Here is a 14258-nt window from a genome sequence, read left to right on the forward strand (position 1 = left end):
TTGCCTGTGAAGGTCCTAAATGCAGCCTCAGATGGAAGGAACTGCAGAATTCTGTGTTCGAAACGACAACAACTTATTGGCCAGTTCTTGTGTGTGTACGTGTGTGTTTATATGTATATCATAGTCTTATACAAATTAGATGACTCCTTTACCAGGATTGATACTGGATTGGTGCTTGCGAAGTCTATATTAAGATTTCGTCATTGCTCGAAAGAAACCAGTGTCTTACCTGATAAAAAAATATGAGTAGAGTGTTAGTCATAAACGTAAGTGCAATCAGAATAGAGACTGTAGCTTTAAAAGAGATGTGTTGGTGACTTTAGGTGCACCTGCAACACAGGTAGGGCAGGACTGGTTTCTAGGCAACTGTCGGGGGTGAAGAAAGGTGAGGTTAAATGCCTTTCCCCCCCACTTCTGGAGAACAAGTGTTCTACAAAGTTTCAGGCTTTTATAAATCTGTTAAGAATGCAACGGGGATACGTTTGTTCAGGAGACTGAAGCATCTAAATAAGTTCACCATATCTAGTTTTGCCTTCTTTTTTTAACTGCATTTCTTTCGTTTTCTTTTTTTTTTTAATCTTTACTGGAATTATATAGTTGTAAGTGAACTTTTCCTTAAACAAAGGCATTTTGGTACTCATTTCAGAAAATGACCAAATTTTGCGAAGACCAAAATAAAAGAAGTCGGTTCCTTGTTAACAGGCCGACTATGATTGGTTATCAGTATGTTATCAATCAAGCTTTTTTCCAGGTATTAGCAAATTTGAAGAGAAATACATATGGGTTTTAGCATGGAGTTCAGACACTGTTCATCATTGCCTTCACTTCATACAGAGGTTTCCTTTTCAGCTGTGTGTTCTTGTGGACACTCACTGGTAGGTGGGAGAGGTCTGGGAGTAATAATTTATAACCTAACAGATGTTAGACTGTAAACTCCTTAAGGGTAGGAACCCTGCCTTGCACAACTTCTGTCTTATGCAGCTTTGCACATAGTTGATGACTGATAAATAATTGCAGGAAAGCATATTTTACATTTTAAAGCTCAGCAGGATAGGACCAGTCGCTGATAAAGTTCGGGAAGCAAATCTGTTGTTGTTGGTTTTTAATGGCCGTTATGAAATGTCTGAATTATTCATATTTTGGGCAGATAGGGAAAACCACTGTCGTGATGCACTGGGTTTCCTACTTTCGGTTCACAGTCGATTCTAGTTGCTCTTTCTGTGAGATTTAATTATACTGTAGACTTGAGTTTTTGTGTGAAAATAACTGCTGCTCCTCAGAGGAGCCAGATAATATTTCCTTTCTGCTAATAGTAATGGTAGCTTTTAAAAGCAAGTCACCTGGGACTTCCCTGGTGGTCCAGTGGATAAGACTCCGCACTCCCAGTGCAGGGGGCCCGGGTTCTATCCCTGGTCAGGGAGCTAGATCCCGCGTGCATGCTGCAACTAAGAAGCCCGCATGTTGCAACTAAAGATCCCACGTGCCGCAGCTAAGAGCTGGCACAGCCAAAAAAAAAAAAAATCAAGTCACCTAAATTACAGGTGCAATCTAACATGCTTGAAACTGACTTGAATGTCTACATACCGTGAGGTTGCTTTCAAAAGGTGACCAGAGGAGGGGAAAGGTGGTGCCAGGGGTAATTCCAGGAATTGGAATGTCACAGACTCCCGCCACGGAGGGAGTCTGCTCTTAAGCTAAATGCATTTGAGTGGGTACCTCATCATCAGGATTTCTGTAGCATCCTTTGGTGCTGGTGTTTGGCCATGCGTTATAAAAGCTGATCGGGATAACTCACCAGGTAAACGAAATCCAGCTGTGGCATTCTGGCATTATTCGCACAGTATAAACATGCTTTGTAAAGAGAGGTAAAACTGGTGAGTTTTGGGGTTCTGAACATACGTTACTAGCTTAAATACAGAAGTTCGTTTTAAGGTAGGGGGAAGTTAATGTGGGATTCAGATTTCAGAAAAGGAAAAAGGATTCTGTGATTTGGAGTCCTCGTTGATACTTGAATCCAATTCTTTATACCATAAAATTGGGCAGTATTACCGAAAGGCCATTGAATATATTTTTTAAATGTGGGGATCTGGCTACACGACGTAGCCCTTTTCAACTCCAAAGTGCCGTGATTCAACAAAAGATTACAGTTTAACAGAGGAAACAGTAGGAAGGTCAGGATGAGAAGACATTGTCCAAAAGCTCTTGTTAAAGACCCCCAGAATATGAAACTCGATGAGTCACAGATTGGGATTTGAAAATACTGTTCCTCTCTGCACGGAATGCTCTTCTCCTGACCCTTCTCATGGCTGCCTTTTGTTTCATCGTTTAGATTCAAATTTGAAAAGTCACCTGAGAGAAGCCTTCCCTAGCCACCTGTGTGAACAGGTTCTCCTGCCTCCTTGCCCTCTCCTGTTCTCCGCTCATTCCCTTGGAAGTGACCACAATCGGAAATAGTGCGCTTACCTCTTACCTCTCTCCTCGCTAGACTGAACCTTAGTCAGCACCACCTAGCGTCGTATGTAGTCCAGGATAAGCATCCATCCGATAACTATTTGTGAAAATAATGAAGCCCTGCCCTCTAAAAACCAGTGAGCCAAATGCATGAGCTGAGTTCAGTCTTCTCTGCGCAGCTGACCAGCGCTTGGGTCCTGTCCTTTGTGTCAGTTTCTCCATCTGTAACCAGGAATGTCAAGAGGAGAAACGTGGCTGTCGCCTGAAATGAAGACACTCTAGAAAGGAGAGGTGGTGAAAGTGTACTGGGGAAAATGCTAGATTACAGGGCAGAAGAGCCGCGATGGCCCTTTGCCAACAGGAAGATGCGTAACCTCACTTCATTTCCTCCTCTGCAAAATGGCGACTATAATCCCTGCCTCCTCTTACAGGGATGCCTTGGGGATCAAGTGAGATAACATGTTAGAAAGTGTTTTGTCATCTGTGGACCGCTTTCCAAATACAAGATATTTTATCATTAAATTCTGGATTTTACAATAGAGCCTGATTATCATGCCCCACAGGGATCCGTGCTGGGAGTGGATTAAAAGGAGGCCCCTTGGGTATATGTAGGGACCCCTTTTTACGGGTGGAGACAGACCCGCGTATATCAAATACCATCTTGTAACGGGTTATATGATGGTGGGGCATCCACGTGTCCCTGAAAGTTGATGGTTTCAAAGAACTGTTTGAAGTGGTCACAGAATATCAGACTGATAACCCACCCTTTCCAGAGGATACATAGGACAGACCTGCAAGTAATAACTTGTACAGGAGAAGTTGAGGGAGTTGAAGTATAATAGGAACTTTCATAGGCTAAAGGTTGCCCAAGAAAAAACTATTACCAGGCAGCGAAGCCCCAGGACAGTCTGTCTGAACCACCCTGAAACCTTGAGCATCGTAGTGGGTCAGATCTTCCCCCGGTTTAATTAAGAGCTTGGAGAGCCGTGTGGTGTGTGGGAAGAGCCTGGCTCAAGTCTGGGCCCCAAGTTCCTTAGCTCTGTGCTTCCGGTTCCTGGGCTGTAAATGAGGGTGGTAATAGGCACCTACCTCCCAGGGTTGTGGAGAGGATTAAATTAGTTAATACACATAAAGCACTTGGAGCAATGCCTGTCAGATAAGTGTCCAGCGAACTAGTTATTATCCTTTCTGGGTTTCTGTTCACTGCAACAACCTCGAATTACCCATTGGGTGACTTAAACGCTCATTAATTAAATTTGAAGTTTTAGACTCGCTTCCTATCATTAGACTGTTGTGCTCATTGTCCTTAAAATTTGAATAGAAATCACGTATCTTTCACAATTAGAAATCTACTGTGTGTATGTCTAAAAGGAATAATGTTTTTCCATCCAGTGTGTCTTTGTGTTCAGCTGATGCTAGCGCTGTGTAGGAAGAGGACAAAGGACAAAAGAATCCATTCCTGCTGTGGGGCGTTTCTGCTCTGTCACCAAAGCCGTGTAGGAGACTGAGGGAATCCAGAGGCTGTCGGTGACCACGGTAGTGGAGGAATACGTTTTCTGTTGGCTTGCCATTTCTTAAAATACTTAGCTGGAGAATATTCTGAATTATTTCAGAGCTTAGGTCACCTAGCTTTGACCGCCACAGTGTGAAGATCAAACATTTTCCTGGTTGCCGTGGTTTTTCCCACCTACAAATGGGCCATCATGGGCCAGGTGCAGGGCTGCAGGAGGACAAAACGTCCATCCCCACCACACTGGGCCACATGCACATCTTCACTGAAACCACTGAGTTTAGTTACGTGTTACTAACTTCAGATAACACACTTTTAAGCCATCTGGGCATTTAACGCAGCGGCTGTCGATGCTTCCACAGTAGCGGGGCACTCTCCTACCTTGCTGCCCCTCCTCCCTTCCCCCAGATCATGCCTATTAAAGTGAAATCCGAGAAAAACCCTGAATTAGGGCCTGTGATTTTTGAAGAATCTTCTGCTTTTAGTAAATCGGCTCAGGCCACACAACACTGTAGCGACCATAAACACTGAATGTGTTAGGTGAATGTCAAATAAGTTTTCTCCTTTTATTAACGGAAATTAAAATCCTGTAAAAGAGCTAACCTGAGCGTTCAGTGCAGATCGCTTGGCCACCAGTGCTTTAGACACTAACCACAGTAAAAATAGTGAGGTGTGGTTTTGTTTTCTTTGCTTTTTCATTTTCCCGAAGGTGATTATTTTAGGCATCTTCAAAATGAAAGATGAGTTGGTTTACTTGAGGAGGGTCTAAAATCATGGTATTTGTCATGGTCTTAAGTCAGTTTCTTTTCACAGATTTTGGCTGTGAATATAGTTACCTTATATCTCCCTGGGTATGGAAATAGGTAGGTAGGTAATTGTTATATGCAGCTGAGAAGACCATTTATCACCCTGAATAAACAGAAATCAGGTTCTTAAACCAGATTGAAAGAAGGAAATTACATCACACTTTTAAATAAGGAAGCACTGGGCAGAACTGGATGAGTTGTGTGACAAAAATGTGCCCCTCCCCCTCTCATGGATTGCCTCTGAGATTTATTAATGAGATCTGTGGCCAGGTAAGCCTATCTAGGTTATTGTCTCAAGGTAGCCTGGTTTTTAAAGAATAGTCTCAAAGAGGCTATCCTCAAGCAAAAGGCATGTGGTTTCACCTATTTGATAAAGAATGTGCAATGTGCTTTCGGGTGTAACCCTTTTTTTTTTTTTTTTTTTTTAAGAAAAATGACCTTAAATTTAGTAGCAAAAACACAGGAGGTGCGTTACCATCCAGAAGAGAGGAGAAGGTGAAGTTCACTGTTTCTAGAAAGCATCCCCTGATTGCTTTAAGTAGACATTTAGTAACAGATGCCAGTTGGTAAGGTTACATTGTTAACCATTTAAGCTTCTAATTTTTTTACCCAGTCTCAAACTGTCCACTTTGGATTTTGGAAATGAATTGAGTGAAAATTCCTTGCTGGCTACCTGTCCTAGGCTTGTTCTGTTATAATTGGGCAATGTCAGCAAATGTTAAGTTTATCCCTTATAACACACCTGTGTTCTTCCCCTTCTTCACTGGTTTGTATTCTAAATTACATAAATCTTTCATGTAATTACTTTTTAAAAAATGAGATGAATATTTTCTCAAAATCCACTTACTAAGTATGTGTCAGAAATGAATGAGGTCAGGATCTGTTGGGGCGGTGCGAGTGCTGTCCTAGAAAGTTAGGCTGATAGAAGGGGACCAGGGGCACAGAATAACCCGAGCCCTGGACATCCTCCTCTGGCTTCTCCCAAGGGAGCAGGTTCATGGAGAGGGTGGCCCTGAAGCAACTGATTCCTAACAGCGATTTGGGGAAAGGAGAAGCAAGAGCTTGAGAAAGGTAGATGGGGGCCTCGTTGTGAAGGCCTTCAATGCCAGACCGAGCAGCTTGCACTGAGCAGCCCTTGAAGACTTGGACGAGGTTGGAGCAGTGGGAGATGAGGAACAGCGATCTGGTGTGCAGGGTGGGTGGGGACTTTCAGACCCTAGGCAGATCTGGACGGAAGGAAGATAGGTTTGAGAAACAGCGTCGAAATAAGCTGTGGACCTTGGCGATTGAAGGTACATCTGCTGTAACTCAGGTTAAAAACGGTGCCTTTCGGAGACGTGTGATCTGCTTAGACTGTGAACTGGTTTGGGAAGGGGGAGGGGATGTGCAGTGGGTGACAGGAGGCTTTTGGTTAGTAAAGTTGGAGATGCCAGGGGACCATCCGACTGGAAAGGTAATCACCAGACAATAGGAAATGCAAAGTGGAGGCTTGCGCCTGGGCTGGACTCGGGTTTCGGGAAGCTGTCAATGTAGAGTTGAAGCCCTAGAGGGGGATGAGAACTCCAGGCAGCGCCGGGTTGTAAGGAGAGAAAGTAAAGGGACAGCCTCAAGAAACAAATGGCTTTAGGGGTTTTGTTTTGTTTTGTTTTCCTTGAATTAAAAAAAAAAAAGTGATGTTAACAGGAAAAAGTAGTTCACACCTGGGATGGGTATTTAACAGCATTTTTGACACAAAGGCTAAAAATTAGTTCATGTATTTTAGAAAAGTTACTATGCCCAAGGTTATTGAGACCCTGGTCTATATGCCAGGCTGAGTGGATTCATATCAGCTTTCGTATTGTTTGCATTTCATCACACAATGCCATCTTGGACTTATAGGTCCTGGTTTTCCCACGTAGGTATCTTTTTGCAGCCGTTTTCCTAATGAATTGTAAGGTAGAGCTAGTTTTACAGTTATAAGGGAACAAACTTCGAAACACGGCAGCATCAGTTAAATTTCACTTGAGCGCCGTGTTTCTTTTTGACTCGAGGTTGACCAAATTGATTGACTTTTTTTTTTTTTTTTTTTTTTTTTACAGAGGAGTATACATATTGAATACTTCCAGAGTTTTGAAAGAGGCATAAAAGAATTCCAGGTGGTTGAGTTTACAACCTGAGGAACACACTTTAAAAGTTTGCTTCCAGACCCCCTGCAGGTTCCCTTTTTTGAGTCTACAGTTGGGAGTTATTTTCCAGAAGAAGAGAGCACACAGTGACACTGCCCTGGGAGCTCCCCGTGCGAGCCAGTGGGAAGTTTGGACAGTTTCATAACATGGCCCATTCACAATTCCCCATTGAAATGTAGAGGCAGGTCACCTTCGATGAATGCACAAAGACACTATTGTGGTCACAAGCAAGCTGCCTCAGTGAACACAATTCTTTTTATACTAAAAAAAAAAATAAATTTTTTTTTTCTTAAGAAAGCTAACAAGGAGGTGATGGAAACAATGACCGAAAAATAAGTTTTTCTAGAACGTGTACATAATGTTAAGGGACCACTGAAATGGAAGTCCAGAATTCCGAGGTCATTTCAAGCAGAGGCGATGGTTACACAATCACCCTGTTGAAAGCGAAGATTTAGATGGCATTCGGAGGCCGACCCACAGTAATTACTGGTAGTTCTTGCTGGCCTGCAGACAGGTGAGGGCTGGGCCTTCGCCATCCCCTGCAGCACTTTCCTGTAATCTGGATGGGCGATCTTCAAACGTGTGCTTTCAAACCAGTCAGGTACCATATTCTTCTTCCTATCTGGCCTTTCAGTTTTCTATCGCCATAGATACTGTCCCTGTCGTCCTGCCAGTGCTTGCAGATTGCTTAGAAACAGCACCCTAGACCACCAGGCAGGGACAGAGAGGGTGCGTCTAGCAATTTTTTGCTAAAGATTTTATCTTAAATTTTTCTTAGAGCTTAACTGCATTCAGGGGAAGTAAAAACACATTTGCTTTGTTCCTGATCTTAAAAACCAACCCTCAGGAACGACAAAAAAAGACCTCCCAATAACTTAGATTTCTGAAATGATGGGTTCCCCCCCCCTTCTTAATCACCTATCTTTAGAGACCGATGAAGGAAAGATAAAGCTTGACTATTAGAAATAATATTTTAAACCTGTTGAAATCTCTGCCTAGTATATGAAAACAGCTGACTTCGGGAGAGTAAAAAGCTGAGAAGGGCTGATCGGACGCCGTCCTCCTTTGTCACTGAAGCATTAACTGTCTGCATTCCTTTTTACGTGAAAAAAATGAATCATAAACATTTGCAGAGTACTTTTTTAGAGCCTCAGCTTTAAAAAAAACAAAAAATAAACCCTATGCCTTACATATTGTATACATTCAGTTGATGCTGGCAATACTAATAGATGGCGTTGTACAAACGTTCACTTACTGAGCACCTGCTAACGGTCAGGTGGTGATAATTAATGAGTGGGGCGCAGCCTCTCTCCTGAGCTCACAGTCTTGTAGGGGGCGACGGATTTGACCCTGAAACAAAACTCTGACCTGTGTGCCCCTCCCCCAGCACAGCACCCATCTCACTCGTCTTGTGTCACCCACAGTCCTCAGCACGGCACCCAGCTCTTGGTTTGTGCGAAAATACTTGCCAAGAGGATGAGAAAGCGTTAGAAAGTGTATGTACACGTCGCACAAGGGGTCAATGTGACATGGAGACTTGACAAGTGACGTGCTCACCTTATTCTAAGCAGACATGCGTATCTGAAGACAGGGCAGACGTGGATGCTAAAAACGAATACACCGCGGTAATGAATACGGAAGATGGGGACTGGGGACTCCAGACACATCTGACGAGGGGGCGGAGGGGTCTGAAGGTGAGGAACTGCTGGGTTAAGAGAACTGTGATCCATGCCTCGCAGCTAGGCAGGACAGACATAAATTACTAGGCACTTCACAGGGGAGAATGTGGAGAATGCAGTCTTCAGTTTGCCTTTAAAAGGGAGGATGCTATCCAGGTCTCTGCTGAAGCCAGTCACCGTGCAGAACTTGATTTCCACGGGAGAATGGAAATGAGTATCTTCATATGTAACGAGTTCTTTTTTCTCGCAAAAGTAGTAACTGGAGAATTCGTCTTCCCGGGGCCCACCCCGAGATACAGAATCCAAGTAAATGCTGGGCTTGTGGGGTTGGTTATCAGGGGCCGAGTGTAGACTCTCCTGCTTCATCAAAGCGTTGGGTCTTAGAGAATATTAGCGTTGCAGATTGGAACCCAGTAATTTCTGAAATTACTTGTGTAGCTCGGGGGTCGGGGTGGGATGAGCTCCACTCTCAACACAACCACACACTGGAAGGTCCGTGTGTGTGCTCTGGCGGGTGAGGCCGCTGTGTTGTGCAAATGTCAGCGTGCAGGACCTCTGCCTCGGCTGGCAACGGTCTGTTTCCCATTGGCTGAAAGCATCTCACATCCTGGATTAGTACATACCCCCGCCCCCCAAAAAAGACTTATAATGTCTACATTTACGTACCCTCATGAAAAGTTAAGAGCTAGGTAACATAAAAATGGAAGAACTGGGCTTCCCTGGTGGCGCAGTGGTTGAGAGTCCGCCTGCCGATGCAGGGGACGCGGGTTCGTGCCCCGGTCCGGGAAGATCCCGCATGCCGCGGAGCGGTTGGGTCCGTGAGCCATGGCCGCTGAGCCTGCGCGTCCAGAGCCTGTGCTCCGCAACGGGAGAGGCCACAGCAGTGAGAGGCCCGCGTACCGCAAAAAAAAAAAGAAAAAAAAATGGAAGAACTGAGTGGAAGTCGGTCGTGGAACGTTTCTATTCCACAGCCCCCGAAATTCTCTCACCGTGGCGAGTTGCGCGTGTTTCGGGATTGTTCCCTTTACTCTCTCCTCTGTATCCCCTCTAGGAAATGAAAGCCACTGGCTGACCACACATCCCTCCCTGGGCTTCACGAGTTTTAAGACTTCCCAGAATAAGGCACAATGTCCATGGCCGGAGTCGCTGCTCAGGAGATCAGAGTCCCGTTAAAAACCGGGTTTCTGCACGATGGCCAAGCCCTGGGGAGCCTGAAGGCCTGCTGGGGGGGCCGCGGCGAGTTTGAGAAGTAAGTGCAGGACGTGGGGCCGCTGGCGCCTGAGTGTGTGACGTCCGAGTGAGGGCGGGGACGCGACTGCTGCCTGTTTGTCACCAAGGTGTCTGTCCTTTCCTTTCAGCGGCTTTTTGAACATCGACCCCATAACCATGGCCTACAGTCTGAACTCGACGGCGGAGCACCTAACATCCATAGGTATGTTTCCTGAAAGCCCAAGCGCCCCTGGCACTGGGGGAGGAGGGTGGTGGCAGCCCCTCGCGTGAGCTTGGCCTCCAGCGTTATTTGCTAAATGAGGGAACGACCTGAGCTGTTTCCGACAGGAGCCCGTCCCCTAGTGGCAACAGATTCTGAAGCTAAGCGTGTTCTTAGCCGCCTTTGCACCTCAGCCTGAGTCACTGGGACTCCCTCCCCGTGGGGGTGTGAGCTTCTAAAGGCGTCCCAGCGATGAGACATAATAACTTTCAGGAACCCCAGACAGGATCTCTCTTCTTCCTGACGAGCCTCGAATGCCTGTTTGAAAGTGACAAAGCGGTATAAGTGTTGACAAAAACTTAGAAGAGTGTGTGTATGTTAGTCCTTCTAACGTGAACCTGGTGTTCCTTAGATTTTTGCCAAAGGCTGCTTGTCCCATCGCAGGCGAGTCTCTGGCTCGCGGTATCGCAAGGGGCCTGGTGAGGCTCTGTCCTATCTCAGGGCCGCCCTGAGTGTGCTGTGTGGTCCACCTCTCAAAGGGCCAGGTTGGTGCAGGCTGGCACTCGCGTAAGTTACATGCTGCTGGCCTTCTGTGGATTCTGCACACGTCACGGAACCTGTCTGGGGCGTGTGGGCATGCACCGCGCACACGTCCAAGGCAGATAGAAGAGGTCATTTGTTCTTTGAACCAGATCAGGTGCGTTCCCCACCTCCGGGCCCTAATTACGCCCGTGGTGCTTGCCTGGGTGTGCTCGGCGTTCCAGCGGCTGGGTGTTTGGCCAGGAGCGGCCCGGCAGAAGGTGGCAGGAGTGCGGGCAGCTGAGGGCGAGCGTGGTCGATCTTGGGTAACCTCTCGGGTTCCTTCCAGGGCGCGCTTCCAGGTCTGCTCCGATGAACGGCAGCCACTTTCCGGAGCACGGCCCCTCCGCCAAGTCTCGCCTGCCCCCTCTCATCATCCCCCCGAGTGAAGGCTGGGGGCAGCAGGAGGAGGGTCGGGTGGCGTGTGGATTGAAGAAGCTGGCAGTGAACGGGGTCTGTGCCTCCACGCCCCCGCTCACCCCCATCAAGACGCCCCCGTCCCTCTTCCCTGGCGTGGCTCCCTGCGAGCGGGGCTCTAGGCCCCTGCCACCACTGCCCATCTCCGAGGACCTCTCCCTGGACGAGACGGACTGCGAGGTCGAGTTCCTGACCAGCTCGGACACGGACTTCCTTCTAGAAGACTGCGCGATCTCCGAGTTCAGAGCCGACGGCCCTGGCAGGCGCAGCTTCCGAGGGTGCGGCCAGATCAACTATGCGTATTTCGATACCCCGGCCGTCTCGGCCGCGGATCTCAGCCAGGCGCACGACCAGGCTGCCGAGGGGATGAGTGCCAACCCCCCTCTGTCCCAGGCCCACCGGAGACTGAGGAGGTCTCACTCAGGCCCCGCAGGGTCCTTTAACAAACCGGCCATCAGGATCTCCAGCTACATGCACAGGGCTTCTCCCAACTCCGATGACGACAAGCCCGAGGTGCCCCCCCGGGTCCCCATCCCGCCCCGGCCGGCCAAGCCGGACTACAGAAGGTGGTCGGCCGAAGTCACTTCCAGCACCTACAGCGACGAGGACAGGCCCCCCAAAGTCCCGCCGAGAGAACCCTTGTCCCGGAGTAACTCCCGCACCCCGAGCCCCAAAAGTCTCCCGTCTTACCTCAACGGGGTCATGCCCCCCACGCAGAGCTTTGCCCCCGACCCCAAGTATGTGAGCAGCAAAGCCCTGCAGAGACAGCACAGCGAGGGGGCCACCGGTAAGGTGCCCTGCATCCTGCCCATCATTGAAAACGGGAAGAAGGTGAGCTCAACCCATTATTACCTGCTCCCCGAGAGGCCGCCCTACCTGGACAAATACGAAAAGTTCTTTAGGGAAGCAGAAGAGACACACGCGAGCACCCCCATCCAGCCCCTCCCTGCCGACGGTGGCGTCTTTTCGGCCCCAGAAAAGCTGGACTTGAGACCAAGAGTGGATCTGGCAGGCCACGTGAAGCGCAGACATTTCTCCTACGTGGTTTCCCCTTAGACCCTGGGTCCTGGCTCAGCAGAGGTGCCGCAGCAGCCAGCGGTTCTCCTGCAGTTCTCCAGCCTGATGGTGGTTCCCAGGAAGACGGGGCAGGTCGCAGGGTCAGAGAGTCGAACTGTCTGTCTTAAAGAGAAGGGTTTAGAGGGTCGTGAGGTGCTGCCTTGCTGAGCATCCCTGACCGTGTTAGTGGTGGAGAAAAGTCTGCTCAAGTCTGTGGTTTAAAGATGTGATGCGGGAAGGAAGGATGGGGACATTTCTGTACGTACTCACGTTATGCACCCGTACCTACACTTGTGGTAAAATCGTAGATCCTAGTTGCAAGTTAACCAAGTAGTTGCTATCTTAGAGTAATATATATTTAGAATAATAAAAACTAAAGCTGGAGGATGGCTCCTGATAGACTGAAAATTGAGCACATGGAAGAGAATACAGAATACGGTATTGTTTAGATCAAAATCATTAAAAAAAAAACAAAACAACTATTTCTGCTTACTAAGTTTGAGGATTTCTGGCTCTGAGGCCTGTTCTGTTTTGTCTCATTCATTCATCTTTGCAAGCAGTTTTTCCATGGAGGGCAGGGCATTCGTTCTTTCCGTGATTTAACCTGCCTCGTTCAAGTCATCCCAAGACCTAAATCCTTTAGGTCTTGCTTTCTGGTCTGTTGAGGGGAGGGATGGCCACGTATTTGGTACCGTATTCTCACCTGTCCGTGTCTCACATCTTGAAAAATGGGAAGGTAACAGAATTAGTCAATCATTTTTCCTTACCATTCCTGCTGTATTCTACCCCCCACCCCCACCCCACCCCGAAACACAGGGCGCTCGGGGGGGGAAAGCAAATTGAACTCTTCGCCAGTGTTGAGGATGTCAGTTGAAGCAATAATGAAACAGCAATGCGGTTGAGAGGATCTGTGTGGGGACGTGTGTCTTTTTGTTTTGTTTGTTTCTTGTTTTTTTGTCTTGGGTTTTTTCCCTCCCCTTTTTTAGACTGTATAAATAAACGAATACAACACAAGCTGGCCTTGTGTTGCTGGTTCCTCTTCAGTATTTCCTGGGGATTGTTTGCTTTTTAAGTAAAACACTTCTGACCAACAGCCCAGTATGTCTTAAGAGCAGAGGTCACCTCAGCACCTGCTTTGGAGACTCTCACAGTCGGCTGCTCCGCTCGGAGAGCTCACGTTCCCATTTTCACAAGCTTCGCTGTATTTATCTCGTGTAGGGCCGCACAAAGGAGATGGTGCTCAGTAACAGAAGTACCTTACTGCGATGTTCTTCATATTAAACAAGCTGTTTACAGTTTAAACTGCTGAGTGATGTTATTTGAGTTATTTAAAGCTTATATTTTAGTATGAACTAAATGAAGGTTAAAACATGCTTTAGAAAAATGCACTGATTTCTGCATTTATGTGTACAGTATTGGACAAAGGATTTTATTCATGTTTGTTGCATTATTTTGAATATTGTCTTTTCATTTTAATAAAGTTATAATACTTATTTATGACACCGTGAATAATGTTTCTTGCCTACACTCTTATAAAATTTTGTGTCTCGAGGGAGGGGGAGGAGAGGTGTAAAAAAAAAAATTTGTGTCTCGAGTAATATGACAACATGACCGTTTTTAAGCACAAGGGCAGGTTTTTAAGCAGTCTAACATAGGCTTGAAATTTACCACCATTCCCTAAAATGACAAACGATTTAAGCAATGTACATTTAGGTAGTATACAGACAGTGAAAACGAGCCGTTTGTATGTATCTATAACAATTAAGAAGGTGCATCTGAATTGATGCTGGTTCGTTGCTGTGGAAACAGGTTCCTTCTGGGTAGGGGCGTCCCCATCAAAGGGGCTCTAACAGGAAGCAGCCAGCTCTGACATGGACCTGATGTGACGCACTTTGAGTTTGAGGACTAGGTCTGGGTTTGCCCTGGGCCCTTGGGGAGGCTCTGCTTCTTGCTTGATGCAAGGCCACCAAAGGAAGCCCAGCCTGCCCTGGCTTCTCATTGAGTCATAGGTTTGGGAGGCAGGAGGAGGCTGGGATGCCGTCGGGGAGGGTGCCTGTCCGGTGTCGCCTGGTCCTTTGCCTGTTCACCTCCCTTTCCTCTGCCCTGTCGCTGAAATCCAGCTGCCTGCCGTCCCCCGCCCCCGGCCCTCGACACTCCCCAGCTTCC

The 14258-nt window shown here is 47.2% G+C and overlaps 1 protein-coding gene across 4 annotated transcripts in view; it reads left to right on the forward strand.

Moving 5' to 3' along the window:
* ERRFI1 (ERBB receptor feedback inhibitor 1) overlaps positions 1–13592 on the forward strand; it is a 13804-nt gene extending 212 nt beyond the window's left edge. The window contains exons 2-5 of one of the 4 annotated variants that reach the window (XM_024749957.1): positions 6846–7533; positions 9663–9860; positions 9970–10043; positions 10909–13592. In XM_024749957.1, coding sequence (XP_024605725.1) covers positions 9739–9860; positions 9970–10043; positions 10909–12092 — 1380 coding nt within the window. In that variant the 5' untranslated portion in view covers positions 6846–7533; positions 9663–9738 and the 3' untranslated portion in view covers positions 12093–13592. The other 3 variants (XM_024749958.1, XM_024749959.1, XM_024749956.1) reach the window with 3 other exon arrangements.
* The last annotated feature ends 666 nt before the right edge of the window (positions 13593–14258 follow it).

This window comes from Neophocaena asiaeorientalis, unplaced genomic scaffold (genome assembly GCF_003031525.2).
Source record: "Neophocaena asiaeorientalis asiaeorientalis breed wild unplaced genomic scaffold, Neophocaena_asiaeorientalis_V1.1 scaffold275, whole genome shotgun sequence".
NCBI classification, from domain to species: domain Eukaryota; kingdom Metazoa; phylum Chordata; class Mammalia; order Artiodactyla; family Phocoenidae; genus Neophocaena; species Neophocaena asiaeorientalis.